This window comes from Dermacentor albipictus, chromosome 2 (genome assembly GCF_038994185.2).
Source record: "Dermacentor albipictus isolate Rhodes 1998 colony chromosome 2, USDA_Dalb.pri_finalv2, whole genome shotgun sequence".
Taxonomy (NCBI): domain Eukaryota; kingdom Metazoa; phylum Arthropoda; class Arachnida; order Ixodida; family Ixodidae; genus Dermacentor; species Dermacentor albipictus.
In genome coordinates, this window is record NC_091822.1 from 154977890 (window position 1) to 154998001 (window position 20112).

General features: G+C 48.3%; 1 protein-coding gene across 5 annotated transcripts in view; it reads left to right on the forward strand.

The window, feature by feature from the left end:
• Nucleotides 1-20112, forward strand: part of LOC135915464 (uncharacterized) — a 79762-nt gene that overhangs the window by 58963 nt on the left and 687 nt on the right. For 3 of the 5 annotated variants that reach the window (XR_011512197.1, XR_010568628.2, XM_070534122.1), the window contains 4 exons: nucleotides 6484-6644; nucleotides 6722-6810; nucleotides 6946-7041; nucleotides 12249-12372. Coding sequence is in view for 2 of the 5 variants with exons in the window: in XM_065448547.1 (XP_065304619.1) it covers nucleotides 6484-6617; nucleotides 6722-6810; nucleotides 6946-6970 (248 nt within the window). In the remaining 3 variants the exon portion in view is untranslated. The remainder of the gene's footprint in view (nucleotides 1-6483; nucleotides 6645-6721; nucleotides 6811-6945; nucleotides 7042-12248; nucleotides 12373-20112) is intronic. The other 2 variants (XM_065448547.1, XM_065448548.2) reach the window with 1 other exon arrangement.

Sequence of the window (20112 nt, forward strand, 5' to 3'; positions counted from 1 at the left end):
AGTGAGTTGGATGGTCTTTGTGTACTTGGTAACCAAGTCCATCACGTTCTTGGTCCACTCCTCGATGTTCTCTAGGCTGCTGGGGTGTTCATCTTTGCGGAAAGCAGGCCAGTCTGTAATTTTGGCTTGACCTAATCTCACAGGGGTTTTGTGGTGCATGATTTCGGTCTGGATGATGTGATGGTCGCTGCCCAGAGTCTCGTCCAGTCTCGACCACTCGACTTGCCTGAAGCCAGTGGAGAAGGTCAGGTCTGGGCTGGTGTCTCTGGAGACACTGTTGCCGATTCTAGTTGGTATTAGAGGATCGGTCCACAACGTCAGCTGGTGGTGTTGTGCCGCGTTGTGCACGTCCATACCCTTCTTGTTGGTTGATTGGTAGCCCCAAGCCACGTGTGGAGCGTTAAAGTCGCCCACCACGAGAAGTTTCTGACCGTCGGTGACTTTCTTCACTTCTCTCAGTAACTTGTCCAAGTCCTTTAGTGTGTCGCGCGGAGGACTGTATACATTCAGGATGTAGAGGCTCTGCAGGGTTTTCTTGGGAGGAACCAGCTCAATCAGAGTGTGCTCGATTCTGTGGTTGATTTCGTGCTGCTGCGTCGTGTAGTGCTTCTTGATGAGGACGGCGGTCCTGGTCCTTCCTTGGGCAATGTGCGTTTTGTAGCCACGCATCGTAATATTATTTGTCTCTGTTTCCTGTAACGCGATGACGTCAGGTTGGTGTAGGGTGCATAGGTGAAGTAAATTTTGCCGTTTCCGATTTATTCCTCTGCAATTCCACTGCCAAATTTTGAGGGTTTCGGTCGCTTCTTTCTTCTTTGCTATTTTATTCGCCATCTTGGCTTCCCAGAGTCTCGTTCATCTGGGCTTCTCTGATGGGGTATTTTGGCTTTTTCCTTGCCTGCTCTTTTTCCCTTTCTAGGATGGAGATGCGTTGGTTGAGCTCGTTGCCCATCTGGGTGATCTCCTGTCGGAGCGTTTGTAAGGCTGCTTGGACGGTGGCTGCCACAGACTTGCTTATGGTGTCGACGGCCTGAGCCAGTTCGGCTCGGAATTCATTTCTCAGTTCGGTCTTGTCTTCGGTTCGGGCCTTGTTCACCTTGTACTCTATTCCCGATTCTAGGTCCTCTATCGGGGGAGTATGTTCCCTCGGCGGCGTTGGCGTTATGGTCGGTGACTGCTGTTTTTGCAATTGCTCAATGAGATGTTGGAGCTTCCTCTCCAGGGCTTGTTCCCTGGCCTGAGCTCTTTTGTCCCGTTCCTCCTGACGTCCTTCTTGCTCTTCTAGACGCTTCATGAGCACTTCATTCCGCTTCATCAGGTCGGCGTTTTGCCCTCTGAGGGAGGCGATGGTTTCCTCGTATCTCGAATTTCGCTCTTGTGTCGGCAGTGAGGGAAATTGGTCGGTTGTCGACTTGGAACTGGCTATCACTTCCGCCCAGCTGATCTTCTGCTGTTCTTGTTGTGGCTTACTTGTTCGATATTCCGAGCTTGAACTTGTCTCCCTTGTTATAGGTGGTTGTCGGCCTCTTGATTTACTTCTCTCCCTCACGTACAGGGGTGGGGGTCTTGGCTTGAGCCTTTTCTCGCACTCCTTGCTTGCCGTCTCGTGAGGTAGCCCACATAGTTTGCACTGCAACTGGCAATCATGATCTGTTTGTGGGTTCTGCACCCCGCACCTGTTGCAAATGTGTTTGTCTGGGTTGGGGCATACGTCCTGCCGGTGGCCGATTTCTCCGCAGGCCTTGCAGTACTGTACCGATCTGCGGTATGGGCGGCAACGTGTGTACGAGCCGGCCACCTTCACATAGAAAGGGATGTGCGGACCTTCGAAGGTGATAACTGCTGAGGTGGATTTGCCGAGCATCCTCGCATGCAGGATGCCACAGTTGTTGGCTGCCAGCAGTTCCGCAAGTCGTGTCTCCGTCGTACACGCAGTGATGCCGTGCACGACTCCACGTACTGTTCCTGGGAGCGGTTTGATGTACGGCGTCATCTCGTATGTGGCCGCCCAAAGTTCGATGCCGTTGATGGAACCGAGTTTCAGTGCGTAGTCCTCGTCTGCGGTGCTGGCAATTATCAGGTTCTGCTTCCACTGCGTTTGGATGGTTACGTTCGCGCAAAATTCTTTGAAAGGGGAACCACTTGCCCTTGCAAGTCCTTCGGTGATCTTCTCGTCCGGCCAGCTTGACAGTTTCATGCCGGTTCTTGGTCGGTATACCACCTTGTAATCATTCTCTGGCAGTGGCGGCGTCACGCGTCGCGGCGGTGGCTTGCCGTTGGTTCGGCTTCCCTGATCTTGCTGCCGTTGGTGGTTGCTGGTGGCTTGCATGCTTGCTTCTACTCTCGGGTTGCTCCTCGCGCTCAGTCCTCCTTGCTGGTTCTGGGGGTTTCCTTGCTTTCCTCTCTCTTGTATGCGGTCCTCGTTCGGCGCCTTCTTGTTTTTTCTTGCCTTGATTGCTTGGAACCATGGGCCAGCTTGACTCAGCGTCTTGCCGCTGTTCTCATCGAATTCCATGTTGCTTTGGACCGCTGTGGAGTCTTGGCTATTGTTCTCTATGTCCATTTCGTGAGCACTGCCGTTCGTTTCCCCTGCCATTGTCGGTGCTCGCGAGGCCACGCGGGCCCGCTCCTGGGGCGCGTGCGGCGTTCGGAGAACGGTGTTCGAATATGCCGAGGTGCTCGTTGCTCGGTGCGTCAATCCAAACAAATCCACAAATCCATAGTGAAGGATATGCCGCATTTATTCGAATGTAGACCGATAGATTTTTTTTTTTCATACAATTATATTCCTATCTCAAGGTCGGCTTAGATTTGAGGATTTTAAAAATGCGCCAGTTTTTCATTGAAACTGCTAAATATGGTGCATAGCTAGCGCCATCAAGAAAAGTCAGTATCGCAGCCGCTACTAGCCGTGCCAGTAGCCAACCGTACACAAGCGAGGTACGAAGACAGGTAGGTAGAACCATAACGCAGAATGGACCATTTGTTAAAGAATTGGTTTTCCTCAAATGACGATCCATCTATAAGATTTATATAATGAGTGGGACAATGAGTTGGCGGCCAGAACGCCGCCCCCGTCTGTCGTGCCGCCTGCTGCCCGAGGCCGGCGTTCGAGTTTCTGTGCCCGTGGGCAGGACAAGAGCAGTCGGGCTACGGGCCTGAGCTCTACACCCAGCTGCCCGGCCAGAACGCCGCCGCCGTCTGCTCGTGCCACCAAGCCGCCTGCTTTACCTCTCCAAGCCAGAGCTGGCGCGCTCCGGTCGCCCGGTCAGTCAACTTACACCACGACCTTTGGTGGGACCGGCACAACTCTTTGCGTCAATTTGTCGTCGCGTCTCCGCATCGAGACTGTTATGCGTCCCTGCCGTCGTGGCAAGCCCGGACTCGCGCACTAGTTAGCTTCACACTAGCCCCAAATGTGTCTTACCGCCGTGATGTCTATTTGAGTGTTTCTTCTATGTTTTCTATTCTCTATCATTTATTTTAAGCCTTTTTAGTTCCATTGAAAGTTTGTGTGTGTTCGAAACCAACGGCTTTGTCCTCAATTGGGTTCTCGGAGGCTTAAAACCTTTAAGTACACGAACCGTTGTCCCCATATTTGGGCATCACAACAGTAACAGCCTTCCTCTGACTATATGCAGTTGAAAACATGTTTTTCCATTTCTGCTGCCTTTAAATTACACCTCTGATTACTTCTGCGTGGAAGCTATACACGTTTTCATGGAACATGTAGTCAATGAATTGCTGCACTTCTACATGTATACTTTTGCTTTCTTCCATAGTGGTAAATGTGCATGCACTGAATGACAGCTTATGTCCAATGTTCCTTGCAAAATGAGGTGAAGAACTGGTTGAAAAGCTCATGAGCATGAAATGGCAGCCTTGGAGGTCCCATCCTAGAAAGGAAATATATTGCCCCATTTCAATGCTCATAAACGCATAGTGAACAAGTGAACTAAGGGCAACAGAACCAGTAGCAGTGGTTTCTCACTAGCTCAGAATACAGAAACATGGACCTGACACCATGCGAGAAAAACGAAGCAAACTACAGCCTGCGGAGAGATGGTTAGCCCTATAACAGCTTCCTAAAGAAAAAATTGACTTCTATAATAAATCACGGCCAACTGACCATACATCTCCATGCAAGGAACTGTGTGGGCTCTCATTTACCTGCCCATCGGGCCTGTTTTACATCTGTTATGGGCTCCCACCCCTGGTAATTTCATGACACAAAGCCAGTGCCACAACCATCTCCAAGTTCTCTGAGAAAAGTTTATAAAGAAAGAAAGCCGCAGTGCACCGCAAGGATTCCAGCTTTCGGCTCATAGATTGCCTGTTTACTACTTTACTTCTCGATCATTTCACCAGTGCTAAAGCAGAGAATAATGACAGGAGAGGCACTCTCGCCAACATCCGCTGCTAATGACTGATGACAGCTCAGCTTCTCCTCTCTACTGAATGGTGGTGGTTTTGGTGTCTCCGTAATCTTTTGTTATCACCATCCTAGCTGTGGAAGGTCCCTTCATTTCTTTTAAGGAGGGCATCAGGCCTATTTGGACTGGTCTTCCGATTCATCCGTGGAAGGTGCATACCACTCGTGAAAAAGTGGAGTGCAAGTCTAAACTTGCTGCTGTTGAAGCAGGGCAACTTGGGCTCAACAGATTGCCAAGCAGAAAGCAGCAGAAGCCATTGCTTGCCACTGACGCTGAGCAGACAGTTTGACAGAAAGTTCCAAAAAATGAGGCCAAAAGGCTTCAGTGAAATGACACTGAGTTGCATGGAATAAGGCCAGCCAACTTCACCAAAAGCACTCCTAAGTACGAGCATGTGACACTTGCTCACAACAATACCGAGGAGACCTTGACCTGTAGGAGCATGAAAAAAACCAAGAGGTTCAGTCTTGGTTAAAACAACCCTGAGGTACGTTCTGTTTTAAACCAAGAAAAGAAAGGTTCACGCCAGTCCATAATCGGAGCTATGAAAACTGTTACTTCGGGGACTCGGTTTCGATACCGAAACTTGCCCTCAGGGGGCCGTTGTGATAGCGACGCTAATCCTATTTAAAGCACAACGCTTTCAACAATCTCGCTCTCAGCCTCGGTCCCCATGTCACTGCGTCTCTCTTCAGGCCACTGTCCCGGCGTGCCCCACGCGCCTGGCGTGACGATCACGGCGGCCACGCCGACATAAGACTGGCGACGAGGACTCCCTTCCCGTCCGGGCTGCACATCGTCAACTGCTGCCGTAAGGCTCACAAGAATCGCACATTCCGCCATTCTGCTGCCGCCGATGCCGGATCCGATGCTACTAGCGTTGCATCTGCGCGACGCGTTCCGTCGCCATTCCTGACATCGCATTGGCGGCGAGGATAATATACCTCCATTGCGCCTACATTTGAGTTAGGATGCACAATTTGCTTCTACACCGCGTCTTCTACTTCTGCTGCCCCCCTTTTAAGCAGGATCAGGATTGCATTCGGGATGCTACAACGGCTCGCCAAATCGTCAGTTTGGCACAGCTACCGACCTCATGGTTCAAGACGAGATCCTTTGCTGCTTGCAGTCGCATCAGCGTCGCCACTGCTTCATCCAACTCGGCCAGAGCTTTACCGTCAAGAAAGCAATGGAGATTGTTCAGGAAGAGGAATTCACCGACAAATTAAAGCAGCAGCTCGGCGTTCTACAAGTAGACGCCATCCACTGTTCTCATCGCAGCGGTTCGCCGCGTTTGCAGCATCATACGGCGTCAACTATGTCACCAGCAGTCTGCACTACGCTCAAACTGAGAGGCAGAGAGAATGGTTCAGACAATCAAGGACGCATTCCACAAAACAAAGGATCCTAATCTGACCCAGCTCAGCTAACGGTATACACCAGGAGTAAACGGCGTTCTGATAAGCGTTCTGATCTCCATTGCGATACAGTTCACTAGCGACATTAGGAACATAGCTGATGACGGCCGTTGACGCCGTCGTAGACCAGCTTTTTTTTTTTTTACGACCGCTGTAACTATAAAGAATTTTTTTAGACATTGCATAGGCATCTCACATAAAATTCTCCTCATTCTCTCAAAATTTCAACTTTGTCACACAATGAGCTTTTTCGGGACATTGGGAAAACTTGCGCAGTTCCTAATTCACTCTTGTATAAGCAATATTAAACAGGGGACGTAGCGGGAGCAGGCTTGTGTTGAATAGAGAGAGAGATTGAAAAAAAGGTGACTTCACGTTCCGCTTGCGCGCTCCATGCAGCGCGCACGCCTGCATAATTTAGCTGAGGGGTTCACAGCAGTTTGTGCTACCGCGGACTCTCTCTTTTTTCTTTTTCCAAGCCTGAAATGTCGTTCAAGATCCCATTAACTGTTTTACACTGACAGGAAAATGTGCTAACTCGTGCTCCGCTCCCGATTTCTTTCTAGGAAAAGATGTTGGCAACACTTGTGAATAGAAGCTCTTGTATTAAGAAATGTTCTTCTAATATGCAGCTTTTCCTGAGAACACGATACAGGTGGCGCTGACAAGGTGGTACGATGACGGAATGGGCGACCAGGCGCTACCCTTCGGTACCGTGTTCACCATCAAGTACCGGGGCATCCAACACCAGAGCGCCAGGAAGCTCGTGAGCCTCGTCAGGAACCACCTTTAGGTACAATAGACTTTGCCGAGTTTCCACCTGGGCCGGTATTTTGTAGCGATGCCTTTTCCGATTCTATGTTTTTTCAGGCTTTACTCTACAATGTCAAATCTACAATCTACAAGTCTACAATGTCAAATCCAGAAAATTTCCAGAACAACCTCCAGGAATCCCGAAGGTAAGAACCCCTTGGAGCTGTCGAGTTTTCTAGCGGTTTGGTGTTCTACGGACGCTGGTATCGGGTTTCAAGCCGTGAATGTCGGTTCCAATTTTCGCTGACAAATACACGCCTTAAATTCTGATTATTTTTCAGGAACTTGGGATGGAAACGCTCGTAATCCTCAACCGACATTGCGTCCCCAGACGGGAGCAGATAGGTCCCCTCCACGATGCGGCATTGCCCTTCGGGGTATGTGACTGTTTTCTGTTTATACAGATATACCTTTCTTTTAGTTCTGAGAAGCTATTAACGAAGTCAACTATACAAAATTTTGCGTAAAGTTTGGGAATTTGAATTCGTTCTGCGTCATTAAAGGCTGCGTTTAAATAAGAAGAACGTTATCTGGCAGAGACAGTAAAGACTGCTTACATGTGGGAATGCGAAAGCATTTGCCGTTTGTAGAACCTAGGAATGTCATGAGTGTGTTCATGCACTTTCCACGCATGAAAACACTCATGAGAGCACGCACTATAGGCGCACCTTGAGTCAGCCAGAACCGTGGAGCCAAAGTGGCGTCGGCAAAGGGTGCTCATCTCGCATCCCGGAGACCAAGGGTTAGTTCCCATCCAGACCTAAATGTACATTTCCTTTTCGAAGCCATTAATTTACTTTGTTTACAGAAACCTACTGAGAAATTTGACGTCAATTCGAGCATTCTTGACGCGTTTTTACTCTTTGCGCCGCGAACCAATTTTGGTATCATCTTTCGGTCACGCCGACGCCGACGGATCTTCGTGTAAAGGGGCATACAATGCACTAGCGTTAAGATAATTTTTCGGCAACGTTCCTCTGGTAGGTCTTTCAAGACATTCTTGAAATTTTGTCGATGTGAAATTACACTAGAGCGATTCTTGCTCTGAGCACGCTTATTCAGACAAATTCCTGCTGCATGCGCAACTGGCAGTAGGAATGCCGCTGAAAAAAATTGTTAACGAGAAGAACTATAACAGTGGCTTGTCCCTTCTCTTTTTGTTGCGATAGCAATTATATCGACACTCTAGGCGCATTTCTGCCGTCGCCATCGCCTTGATGTTCCGCATAAATTCCAAACACGATAGCGTCTTCGACGAGCGCCGCACGCTCTACGCGCGAGTGAAAGTTCGCGAGGCTCTGCCGACGATCGCGGCTCAATTTGGCCCGCGCGACGGAGGACGGCGTGGCGGAATCGCGACGTCTTCTGTCGCGCGTGAGGCACAGTAGGAGGTGAGGGAGGGAGAGGGAGGGGGGCGTCCTACTTCGGTGCCCGCTGCTAACGGCGCGGTCGCGGGGGTGCCGTATCATGCAAGCGATCTGCGAAGTGGACAGAGTACACGGAGTGGCGGTAGCATCGTACGCGATGTCCTTTCGACTTTTCGTTGGCGTTGCAGCGAGAGACAGCACAAAGGGAGAATTCCTATAACGACAGAAAGCCAAGCCATTTGGTAAGGATTCATTATGCAAAAAAAGGTGAGGCGTGCAGACTGGACACAAGAGAGCTGAACAACACGAACGCCTTCTCTTCTCTTGTGTCCTGTCTGCACGCCTCACCTTTTTTACACAATGAAAGTCAATTCGCTCACTGCTGCTGTCACGCTTCTTCATTGCAGCGTTTTGATCGTAAGTTCCCGCGGTCGTTGAGCGAGGTGTGCTCATGTTTACCTGTGCAAGCCTGAAACCGTGCTTGTTAATTTAGTTAGTGAGCAAAGGCTTCCATGTTTATACGGGCGACAAAACCAATATCCTTACTTCGTATAGCTGTCTACTAATTTGCTATCGCAATCCATGCTTCTCTTTTTGGGCAGAACTGCGACATTTTTGTTTCCATTAGCAATTTCTTTCGCCCTAGAGTCTATGTGACTGAAAATGTCACTGGTAACCTCAAAACAATCTACTGCTTGTGTACTGCGTACAAAGGTAAATTATCGTTAATAAAGTGAGTACGTGTCCCACAATTGCGCCGAGGTCTGGGGAAAGAGAAAAAACGTACAGTGCACCTGCTTAATAATTGTTGGGGACCTTATTGCTACTACTAATCAATCCTATATATATACAGTGAAAGCTCGTTAATTCGAACTTCAATCATTCGAATTTATGGATAATTCGAACTGTACGATTTGGTCCGGCCAAGCTCCACAGAAGTCTATGTATAAAAAAGTCCGTTAATTCGAACGCGAGAAAGTTCCCTCACGGATAATTCGAACTACGCTCGCCTGGCACACGGCCAGAGAAACGCGCCTACTGCCTACACACAAGGCTGTATTGCCTCCGAAACGGAGAGAACGGTGAGAGAAGGCAAAATCGGAAAAAAATCTAACCGACGCGGGGTCAGCCAGAAGGCAGCGGCGGCTGCCGCCTCTCCGTTCTACGTAACCTCCGAGACTTCTTGCCCGTTGCGAATCTCGGAGGCTTTGCAAATCTTGTACAGCTGCTAATGTTGTGCGGAGATGGCACTGCAAGCTCCAAAACACAGCGAATCAAGTACGTCGCAGCTGCGCTTGCAATCAAGAACCAACGAATCAGGGCTTTCGCCAACTGCACATGTTCAGCGTCTTTGTCTCGGCAGTCTTCATCGGTTCTGCACCTCTGTTTTCAGCTTAGGAGGTATCGGCCGTCGCGATTCATTGTGATGGTGTTAAGCCTCGGCTAACGTTCGTTTCGGTGGATATCGGTGGTGTGGCACAGTCGGACCCAGAGCTTCGACTTGAAGATGGCATGTGCCGCGGGCCCACACCATCACTTTCTGACACGCCAAATTTCTCACACGCCCTACTGCTTCCAAATCGCAGTGTACTGTTGCCCTCCTTCACTTTCGTTAGTTCAAACTTTCGTTAATTCGAACTGAATCGGCTTCCCCTTGCGGTTCGAATTAACGAGCTTTTACTGTATATACATATATACGGTTGGTTTTGAAACCGGTTCCTCCACAGCAGGCCGATGTCATACACATGTAACATGCACTGCCCTGTGTACATACATACATACATACATGCATGCATGCATGCATGCATGCATGCATGCATACATACATACATACATACATAACCCCAGTACACTGTAATATAATTTACACCCTAAAAAGTGAATAAGGGTGTAAATGTTTCTATAACTCACACTCTTAGGGTGTCCGTTATATAGATAACACCCTAAGGGTGTGAGTTATAGACACATTTACACCCTTATTCACTTTTTGGAGTGTAGATTATTTTACAGTGAGTAGCTGCTGGGCCGGTGTTTCTACACCCTGAAACGTAACAGCACGTGCGCCACGTGTTGATTCGCGCTATCATACCCCCGCTTATCGTCACAACGACGGCCGAAGAGATCCGACGAAACGCTAGTTGCTCTGAAGCAAGGCGGGCACGCCTATGTGCCCAGAGGCAGGAACAACGTGCTGCTCTGACGCACGCTGCACCTCGGCGCCGGATGCTTGAAGACGAGCACTTAATACGTCTCCGTACTCTGCGCTGGTGTGACGCGGCCGACCTTGCGTATCGAAGGAACAGTGCAGCAAAGTGTATCGACGCATTAAATATGTGGGCCGCCTCCATACTCGACACGAACATATGGGCCTTCACATCACCCCAGACGCCCGCTCGTGTGCTGCTTATGTCGTGAATCACGTAAATAAGTCGAATGGTGGACTTTGAAATTTTCACAAAGGCTTCCAAGACACTTTGGCAGACACTCCAAACATACCTTATGGCCAGGCGCTTCGGTTACTGGTAAACGAAATGCCGTCGGATCGTTTCTCGCGATCACGCCAGTGGTGTGGTACTGGCTCCTGCTTTACGCTACAGGCCCGCAGACATAACTGTAGCCTACTTTTACTCGCCCTACGCAGCAACAGATGCGATGCCCCCGCTGGTCGGTGTAGAGGCTTACACGTCGTCGGTGTTTTCGGCCTCGACCGTCCAATCGCTTCAGCCATCGTGCAGCGATATACGGGCCGTCAGCGCCGAGGCCGCATTTCGTCACGGTGTTTTAGAAATCATTTGGGTGGCTGTCGGGATGTCAAGTCAGCAAGGTCATATGACGTGTGACCTGCTCCCTACGAATAAAGCATTGCCGAAATCGAGTTCATCCATGCTTCCGTGAATGGCCAACTCTGCACATTTCATTTCGCGCATGTGAAACGTTTGGGTGTGGTCACAATATTCACACTGCAATGACTATGCAGCCTCGTTATGAGTATTTGTTAAATATCTAGACTGCTAATATGACGTGTGCCCGTCAGGTGCATCTATCTACTCGCGTCGCCTAGGTGTAAGGGTTATCCTAATCGAGCTTTCCCACGGTAGGGTAAAGCCTGTTTGACATGGCGCGATTTCAAACTGCGTTTTTCGCTGCTACGCTTTCCGCAAATGCAAACATCGCGTACATGCACCGAGCGCGGCATCTGCGACTTTCGCATGTGTGAACGCTGAACGGAGGATTCTTGGCGTCAGTTTGGTTCGGCGAAAACAAAGTAAAACAACTCAGAAACTGCTTTCGTGGCAGCTGTTTGTGTTTGAGTGCGTTACTTTTTCAATACAAAAATTAAGAAGGCAGGTCGCAATGGTATGCTTACAATCCACGTAGTGATGAGTCCCCAGTCCTTTGCGCATCTGTGTTATGCTGCACTTCGAAGTTCAGCACTTCGAACATCCAAAAATCGCGTGCACGAAGGATGCGACGGCGTATATTTGCGCAACTGCGGATTAGCAAGTGCGAAAACGCACTCAAGATCTCACCATGTGAAACGGGCGTAAGAAATTATAACGAGAGTCTGTTAACGATCCTAAGCAACTTCTTGGCTAGTTCACGCCAACAAAACAGAAGCGTGACTTTCACGAAACGACACGTTTGGCGCATGTTCAACGAGCTGGTGACGCAATCGTACTTTCGCCTTTCACCGCAGAATCCCGTTGCTTGCGACTATACTGTCACGAGCACGCAACTTGTGAAAACAAAAACTCCAGCCTCTTGTCAATTTCGGCGCAATCTACCGCAACGCAGTTTGTTGTCGTACTGCGTTTCCTTTGTTGTAGAACAGTGAATCGCATACGGACCTGCGGAAACCCGGCGGCAATCGACGTGTAGGTGCGCCGCACGTGCCCATACCGCGTGAAAGTCGCTCCCTATGGCAGCGCCACCGCATGTTCATTACGTAGCGCCGGTCTGTAGCTACAGTGGCAGTGCCAACACGTATGCGCTACTTGTACACACCTTCGCGGTTATTTTCAGTGTTCCTGCAATGCTCGCGAGCCTCAGCTTCCGCGGACACCAAAAATACTTCACAAATCACTTAGCCTTAGCTTTTGCTATTTCATTATATTACTTACTATGCTCACGTATGTTAGATATTGCTATGATGGGCATTTACTTATGACATATTGTAGTAAGAAACCACAATGCTAAAAGAAATCTTCTTTCTACAGGTTGGGATCTATCTCCAGGAGCCCAACACAATTTGGGCACGCTTACACAGAACCAACGCGCTACAGGAAATGACGCAAGGTATCGAGGTGATCACCGGGGACACCCGAACATCATTTACCGAGAGTAAGTGCTTTTCAGTATTTCGAAATTTTTTGCTGGCACAGAATGTGCATGTCCCGCAGATGTGCTGCACAAAATTAAAAAATGTGGTCACTGTTCTGACTTTGTTGTTGAGCCTAACATTATATAAAACCAAATGTGATACAAGGCGTAAATTTATGACCGCTGGAGCGAAAAAAAAATTGTTTTGTCAGCTTACGACATCGCACCAACACTTATCAGCTAACTCTCTTTTCTCCATTACGGCCCTGCTGCCTGCTCATTCACGCTATTTCCTTGGACGTCGCGTTACCGGAGAGAGACACGCAGATGTGCTCACCGGTTCCTACGAAGCGTTCGACATTCACAGCTAAATGCACACGTCATCAACTGCGCCTATATAGAAGCGAGCCTGGCTTATACGATAGGCAATACGGTACCAACCGGTCTTGTGTGCATTGCAGTGAGGCGATGAGTCAAACAACGACCGCTCCACAGCCCTTGCATACGTATACTTACTGCTGAGGCTGTAATAATTACACATGCACGCTTCAAACTTTCACTACACCTTCGCCAACTCTTGCCCCTAATTTCATTCAAATATAAACGACGCCTCATATTCAGTCCACCGAAGATACAGGAGAAACCTTCTACAAAGCTTGTTAAAAGGGAAATCTAGTTTCTAAATTGATTGCCAATAACTCCGTTTCTGCAGAACCCGCCGAAGTACTATATAGTTATTGGCAGCGCTCATATTTACACTACAAATGTTATCTGCGCCATTGCTTGCAAATAGAACGCGACTAGACTGCAATGTTGTATTTTCAGCTTCACCTTCATCTCTTTTGGTGGCTGAATTCGAACTGCGCGACGTACATTAAAAAAAATTAAATTATGGGGTTTTACGTGCCAAAACCACTTTCTGGTTATGAGGCACGCCGTAGTGGGGGACTCCGGAAATTTCGACCACCTGGGGTTCTTTAACGTGCACCTAAATCTAAGCACACCGGTGTTTTTGCATTGCGCCCCCATCGAAATGCGGCCGCCGTGGCCGGGATTCGATCCCGCGACCTCGTGCTCAGCAGCCTAACACCATAGCCACTGAGCAACCACGGCAGGTACGTACATTTGAGTCCACACATGCTTGAAGACTGGGTAAATAACCAGTGTAAATAACACTCACTTCTGCGTTTAAGCAAAAGCTGCTTCAAATAGCTTTTTTTGCGTTTCAACTGCAGATGAAGACTGAGAAAAGAAAGAAAAGCAGCCGAGGGCGCTGACTTTTGTTAGTAAATAATTTGTCAGTTTGCTGAAGGTGCATGTTGTGTTTGATAAAGAAGTGACTACTATGTGGTGCACTCTACGTATCGGCAACCAAACTCTACTCAGTAGCAAAACCTTTTGTCTCGGTCATGCACGTACGTACCCAGGATATATTTTTCGGGGGGAGGGGAGGGGGCAACACTTCCATCATCATCATCATCATAATTCTGTTTCATGTCCACTGCAGGACGAAGGCCCCTCCCTGGGATTTCCAATTACCCCTGTCCTGCGCCAACCGATTCCAACTAGCGCCCGCGAATTTCCTAATTTCATCGCTCCATTTAGTCTTTTGTCGTCCTCGATTGCGTTTTCCTTCTCTTGGTACCCATTCTATAGCCCTAATGGTTGAACGGTTATCTAACCGGCGCATTACATGACCGGCCCAGCTCCATTTTTTCCTCGATGTCAATTAGAATATCGTCTATACCCGTTTGCTCTCTGATCCAAACCGTTCTCTTTCGGTCTCTTAAAGTTATGCCTAGTAATCTTCGTTCCATCGCTCTTTGTGCGGTCCTTAACTGACTCTCAAACCTCTTTGTCAGTCTCCAAGTCTCTGCCCCACATGTCCGCACTGGCAAAATGCATTGATCGCACACCTTACTTTTCAATGATAACGGTAAACTCCCAGTCATGAGCTCACGATGTCCGCCGTATGCGATCCAACCCATTTTTATTCTTCTGTGAATTTCCTTCTCATGATCAGTGTTCCTTGTGTTTAATTGACCTAGGTAAACGTACTCCTTCACAGTCTCGAGAGGCCGAATGGCGATCCTGATGTCTTGTTCCTTTGTCCGGCTATTTATCATAATCTTTATCTTCTGCATATTAACATTCAACCCCACTCTTACACTCTCTCTGTTAAGGTATCCAATCATTTGTTTCAACTCATCTGCATTGTTGTTGAATAGAACAATGTCATCGGCAAACCGAAGGTTGCTGAATATTCGCCGTCGATCTTTACTCCTAAGCCTTCCCAGTTTAATAGCTTGAATTCTTGTAAGCACGCAGTGAATAGCTTTGGAGAAATTGTGTCTCCCTGTCTGACCTCTTTCTATATAGGAATCTCGCTGCTTTTCTTGTGTAGAATTAAGGTAGCTGTAGAACCTCTGCAGATATTCTTACGCAAAGGACGAGTCAGTAAGACGAGAAACTATTTACAGGTTAAATTTACAACGGTTGCAGCGCTGACCGGTTAGATTCCGAGCGCGAGGCCAGTTCGTTTTTCCTCCTCTTTTCTGGAGTGATAGCGCCCATGCGCCTCGTTCAAACAAACAAATACCACACGCATGTAGCATATTTCTAAGCTTTTTACGTAAGTGTTTTGTACTCCTTGATTACGTAATGCCGCTATGACTCCTGGTATCCCTACTGAATCAAATGCCGTTTCGTAATCTATGTAAGCCATATAGAGAGGCTTATTGTACTTTGCCGATTTCTCAAAAACCTGATTGATGACATGGATGTGATCCATTGTAATGTATCCCTTCCTGAAGCCAGCCTGTTCCCTTGGTTGACAAAATTCAGTGCTGCCCTTATTCTATTGGAGATTATTTTGGTAAATATTTTATATAATACTGGGGGCAACCTAATGCTCCTATAATTTTTTCAATTCTTTAACGTCTCCTTTTTTTGTGGATTAGTATAATATCTGCATTCTTCCGGTTTTCTGGGACCCTTCCAGTCGATAGACACTTCGTATAAAGAGCCGCCAGTTTTCCAGGCATTATGTCTCCATCTTTGATTAAACCGACTGTTATTCCATCTTCTCCTACCGCTCTTCATCATTTCATGTCTTGCAGGGCCCCTCTGACCTCATCGCTAGTTATAGGTAGAGTTTCTTGATCCTGGTCATTACTGTTTCCAAGTGAGGTATCCTGACTCCTCTGGTTAATGTATACAGGTCAGCTTAGAATTTTTCCACTGCTTTTACTATATCTTCGAGATTGCTGATGATATTACCCTGCTTATCTTTTAGTGCATACATCTTTGTTTGTCCTATGCCGGGTTTCTGTCTCACTGATTTCAGGCTGCGTTCATTTTTTACGGGTTCTTCAGTCTTTCTCAATGTTATAGTTTCGAATATCACTTATTTTCGTCTTGTTCATCAGTTTTGACAGTTCCGCGAATTCTATCATATCTCTTGAGTTGGAGAGTCATTTTTTTCGTTTCTTCATTACGTCCCTTGTTATTTGGGAGAGCTCACCCACTGGTTGCCGTGGTGCCTTGCCTCTCACTTCAATTGCTGCCTCTGAAACCAACCTAGTTACGTGTTCATTCATTAGCTCCATGTCATCATCTCTTTGTTCTAAAGCTGCATATTTGTTGGTAAGTACCGGTCTGAATTTGTCCGCTTTTACCCTTATTGCCTCAAGGTTGACCTGTTTCTTCTTGGCCAATTCCCCTCTTTCTCTCTTCAAATTCAGGTTAATTCTAGCCTTACTAACCTATGATCACTGCACTTTACCCTACCTATCACTTCTACATCCTGTACTATGCTGTGATCAGCAGAAAGTATGAAATCAATTTCATTTCTTGTTTCACCATTAGGGCTTTTCCAGGTCCATTTTCTGTTGCTACGCTTCTTGAAAAAGGTGTTCATTATTCGAAGCTTATTCCTTCCCGCGAATTCTACCAGCACCTCTCCTCTTGTGTTCCTATATAGAGTCGACGCCGTAGTTGCCTATTGCTTGTTCCCCAGCCTGTTTTTCCCCCTTTTGTATTGAAGTTGCCCATCACCAGAGTATACTGAGTTTACACTTTTCTCATCGCTAATACAGCATCTTCATAAACTGATCTACTTCCTCTTCATCGTGACTCGATGTTAGAGCGTATGCTTGTACTACCTTTAATCGACACCACTTATTAAGCTTGATTACGACTACAGCTACCCTCTCATTAATGCTGTAGAATTCGTCAATGTTGTCGGCTATGCCCTTGTGGATTAGGAATCCTACCCCGTATTGCTTCTTATCTAGAAGACCTCTAAAGCAGAGGACATGTCCATTATTCAGCAATGTATATGCCTCACCAGTTCTTTTAATCTCACTAAGACCGATAATATCCTAAACAATGTCTCATAATTCCTCAGAGTGTCCTGCTAAGCTAGCCTCACTAGAGAGGGCTTGGGCGTTAAACGTTGCAAGGGTCCGTTTCCACTGGCGGCCTGTCCGGGTCCAGAAATTCTTAGCACCCTCTGCTGCGTTGCAGGTCTGACCCCCGCCTTGGTCAGTTGCTCCGCAGCTGCTGGGGACTGAGGGCCATTGGGTAATTGAGGGAACCATGTGGCAGGTGGCGGCCGAATAAATACTGCGCCAGGGAGGCCAATTTCTTTTTTGGAGAGGGAGTGTCTTGTTGAAGCTTAGTGGACCTTCCTAATTAGGTTGTACCTGGATTAGTATAGCCCCACTCGCTCTTGTCATTTTTTGCCGGTGAGAGGCGTCACTCCAAGCCTGTAGATGTTGTGCACCAAGGGGGGGGGGGGGGGGGGGGGCAACCCAAGGTAACTTTCTATGCAAATGAGGGAGGGTACATATACTAGTAACAAAAATGAATAACGCGCACCATTCGTGACAAAAACGCGTAAACTGTCATATTATTACTATGACGGTTTCTATCCAACTGTCACGCGCATAGAGCGAGACAGTTAAGTAGATGGTGACAACTGAACGCATCTCCAGTTAATCGCGCGGACGCTGAATCTATGAGAAAACTGGCTTTCACATCCCAAGAGATGCCGATAACTACCGCCATCCAAAAGGAGTGAAAAAGGCAGCAAAATGCTGACCGATGAATAGCTGCCAAGTCTCAACATTCTGACGGCGCTTCAGGAATGTGGGAGGAGTGATGGCGTGGGTGGGGAGAAGGGGGTATGCCACTTGATTTCGTGGGGATGGAGGGGGCCGGGCCCCCCTGCTCCCCCCCCCCTCCCCGTTCTCTCATTTTGTTGGAAATGGGATAAGCTTCAAACAAGCGCAACGGGCTTCCCTCTAACGGATATCTTTTAGAACGTCTCTAAGCAGCCAGGAAACGGTGGATTAGCAAAATTCAATTGTAATCATTACATGTCCAACACACCTGTCAAATTTGCCAGCATATCACCACCTACTGTAATCGTATTCTCACCTAATTTGAACCATATGAACGTTGTTGTTCTTTAAGGAAACCGTGAAATTCGGAATATAATAGTTTCAAGTGCTTCTTGTTGAACTGACAGCCTTGATGTAAAATGTAGAACAAGGAACTACATTTGACTACCTCAAACGAGCCCTGGAGCACTTTTTATTGAAAGCGAGAAATGCAGTTGAAGTTAAAACGTAGTATTTCAGCAATACTTGGCCGCAATAACTACTTCGATGCGTTCTGCAGAAACATGTTATCGGCTATCAATTAAGAAACCAGATTTTCGCGGTGCTTGTTTCCATTCTTCAATGACTTCCACAATAAAGGCTACAACAGAGCGGTGCATACCCACGGCGCTCTGCCTGTTGTACGTCACCATGGCGCGCAGTTAAATTTTAATTTTCGACGTTCACGTAGACGCCACTATTTTCGAATTTGACGCCCACGACGCGGTTGTACTCAGCGAGCGGACTCATCGCGGCACCCCGCGGCAGCCGCGGTGTCTACGCTACATAGCAAACCGCAGCTACAAGGTAATGCAGTGCGTTTGCTTGTGCGCACTACAAGCATCGAGTGCGCATTCGCGCTTCCATGCTTCGGTCTGGCACGAGACGTTCATTTGGGGGATCGCCAATCGCTCGTGCGCAGGTGCGAGTAAGCGCGGGCACGAGAGAGAAAATCTGGGGGCTTTTGCTCCTTGAATATATGACTCTGCCTAGGCACTACGGAGGAGGTTTATTAGCGCGTGTCAAGCGTTTGTCCCCTAGATATGCTGGCATTGCGGAGTGCGGTCGAGTTTGTTCCCGCGCGGTGATGCAGTGGGCACGGACGCCCCATTTGGTGATCGCTGCGTCTGAAGGGGCAGGGTTATGACTGGTGCTGTGTAAGTCACGGGTCGCTTTTTTCGTCGCGACGATAGATTGTATTTTTACAAGCTCCAGGATGGCACGCGTAATCGGCAAATGGATGCCTCGGAAGAGCACTTGAGGTTATAATAAAGCGGGCGGCGCAGGATACTCAGGGCACCCAAGGGGTAGCGGGGGTATCAAAGCTGGAAGCAGGGCGGCCCGTGGGTTGGGGCCGCGGAGGCCCAAGCGTGCCAGGTTAAGTTCGCATAAAAAAACTGGCTGTCCGCGATAGTGGTCAGCCGATCTTATATACATACACCCCTGGCACGCGCAGGCCTCTGCGAGCACCAACCCGCGGACCAGACCGGCTTCTAGCTTTTGTGTCACCGCTGCCGCTTTGGTGTCCTGGAGGCGCCGCCAATAATGTGAAATTATGACACGTTGTTACAGTTATTAAAAACACGATTGAGTAAATATACTTATGTCCAGCGGCGAACTTGTAACGCAAAGTTAAGCACTACCGTGCCCCGCGTCTTCTGCAACACCAGACATAACTTTGCCCCTGAAGGTACATCGGACAGACTTTCTCGCGCCTGCGGCGCCGGTGCTGAATCAGTCATCGTCACCGGCGACCTTTCAGCCACTTGCGTTCAACCGCGGTTGCTAACGCACCCTGCCGTCTAGATATTCAATATGCGCGTTCCGGGCTCAACTATACGGTCGCTACTGCTCCCACAGAAATATCTGTGCTGTTATTTACAAGGCACATTCCCATAAGGCGCGAGAAAGCTATGATCCGCCCCGATTTGAGTTTGCACGAGCGCCGCAGGTGCGAGACAATCTATCCGACACAGCGGTCGCCAAGTCGGCCGTCAGTGCCCGCTGCTTCACCTGTTTTACCACGCCAGCAGCAATCGTCCAAACGTAAACCAACGATCCCAATCCGCAACGGCGGCACGCCTAGGGACAAACACCTGCATAAAAACCTACTCCGCAGTGCCTAGGCAGAGTCATATATTTAGGGAGCAAAAGCCCCCAGATTCTCTCTCTCGCGTCCGCTCTTACTCGCGCCTGCGCACAAGCAGCTGGCGATCCCTCAAATGAACGTATCGTCGGTCTGGCTTGCGCCAGTTTGATCAACGGATAGTGGCTACATCCAACTTGCGAATTTTCAAGCGCTGTCGGTAGTTCGATACGAAGTGGTGCGCGCGCTGGAAAGAGTGCGTTCGCTCTGACCTTAAGTTTCACGTTGTTCGAGGGTAGTTCAGTGTTCAAAATTCATCGAAAAAACGAGACCCGACAGCTATCATATCGATAGGCAGGGTGGGCAATGTTCAATTTCTTCAAGGGTGATCGGGGCCGAGCGTAACCAGAAGATAGTCGGCTTCCTGAGGCACGTAATTATGGAAATTCGAAAGCAGATTTTCGGCTGCTTTAGCCTGTTTACTAAACTGCGTCGGAAAATGCACGAATA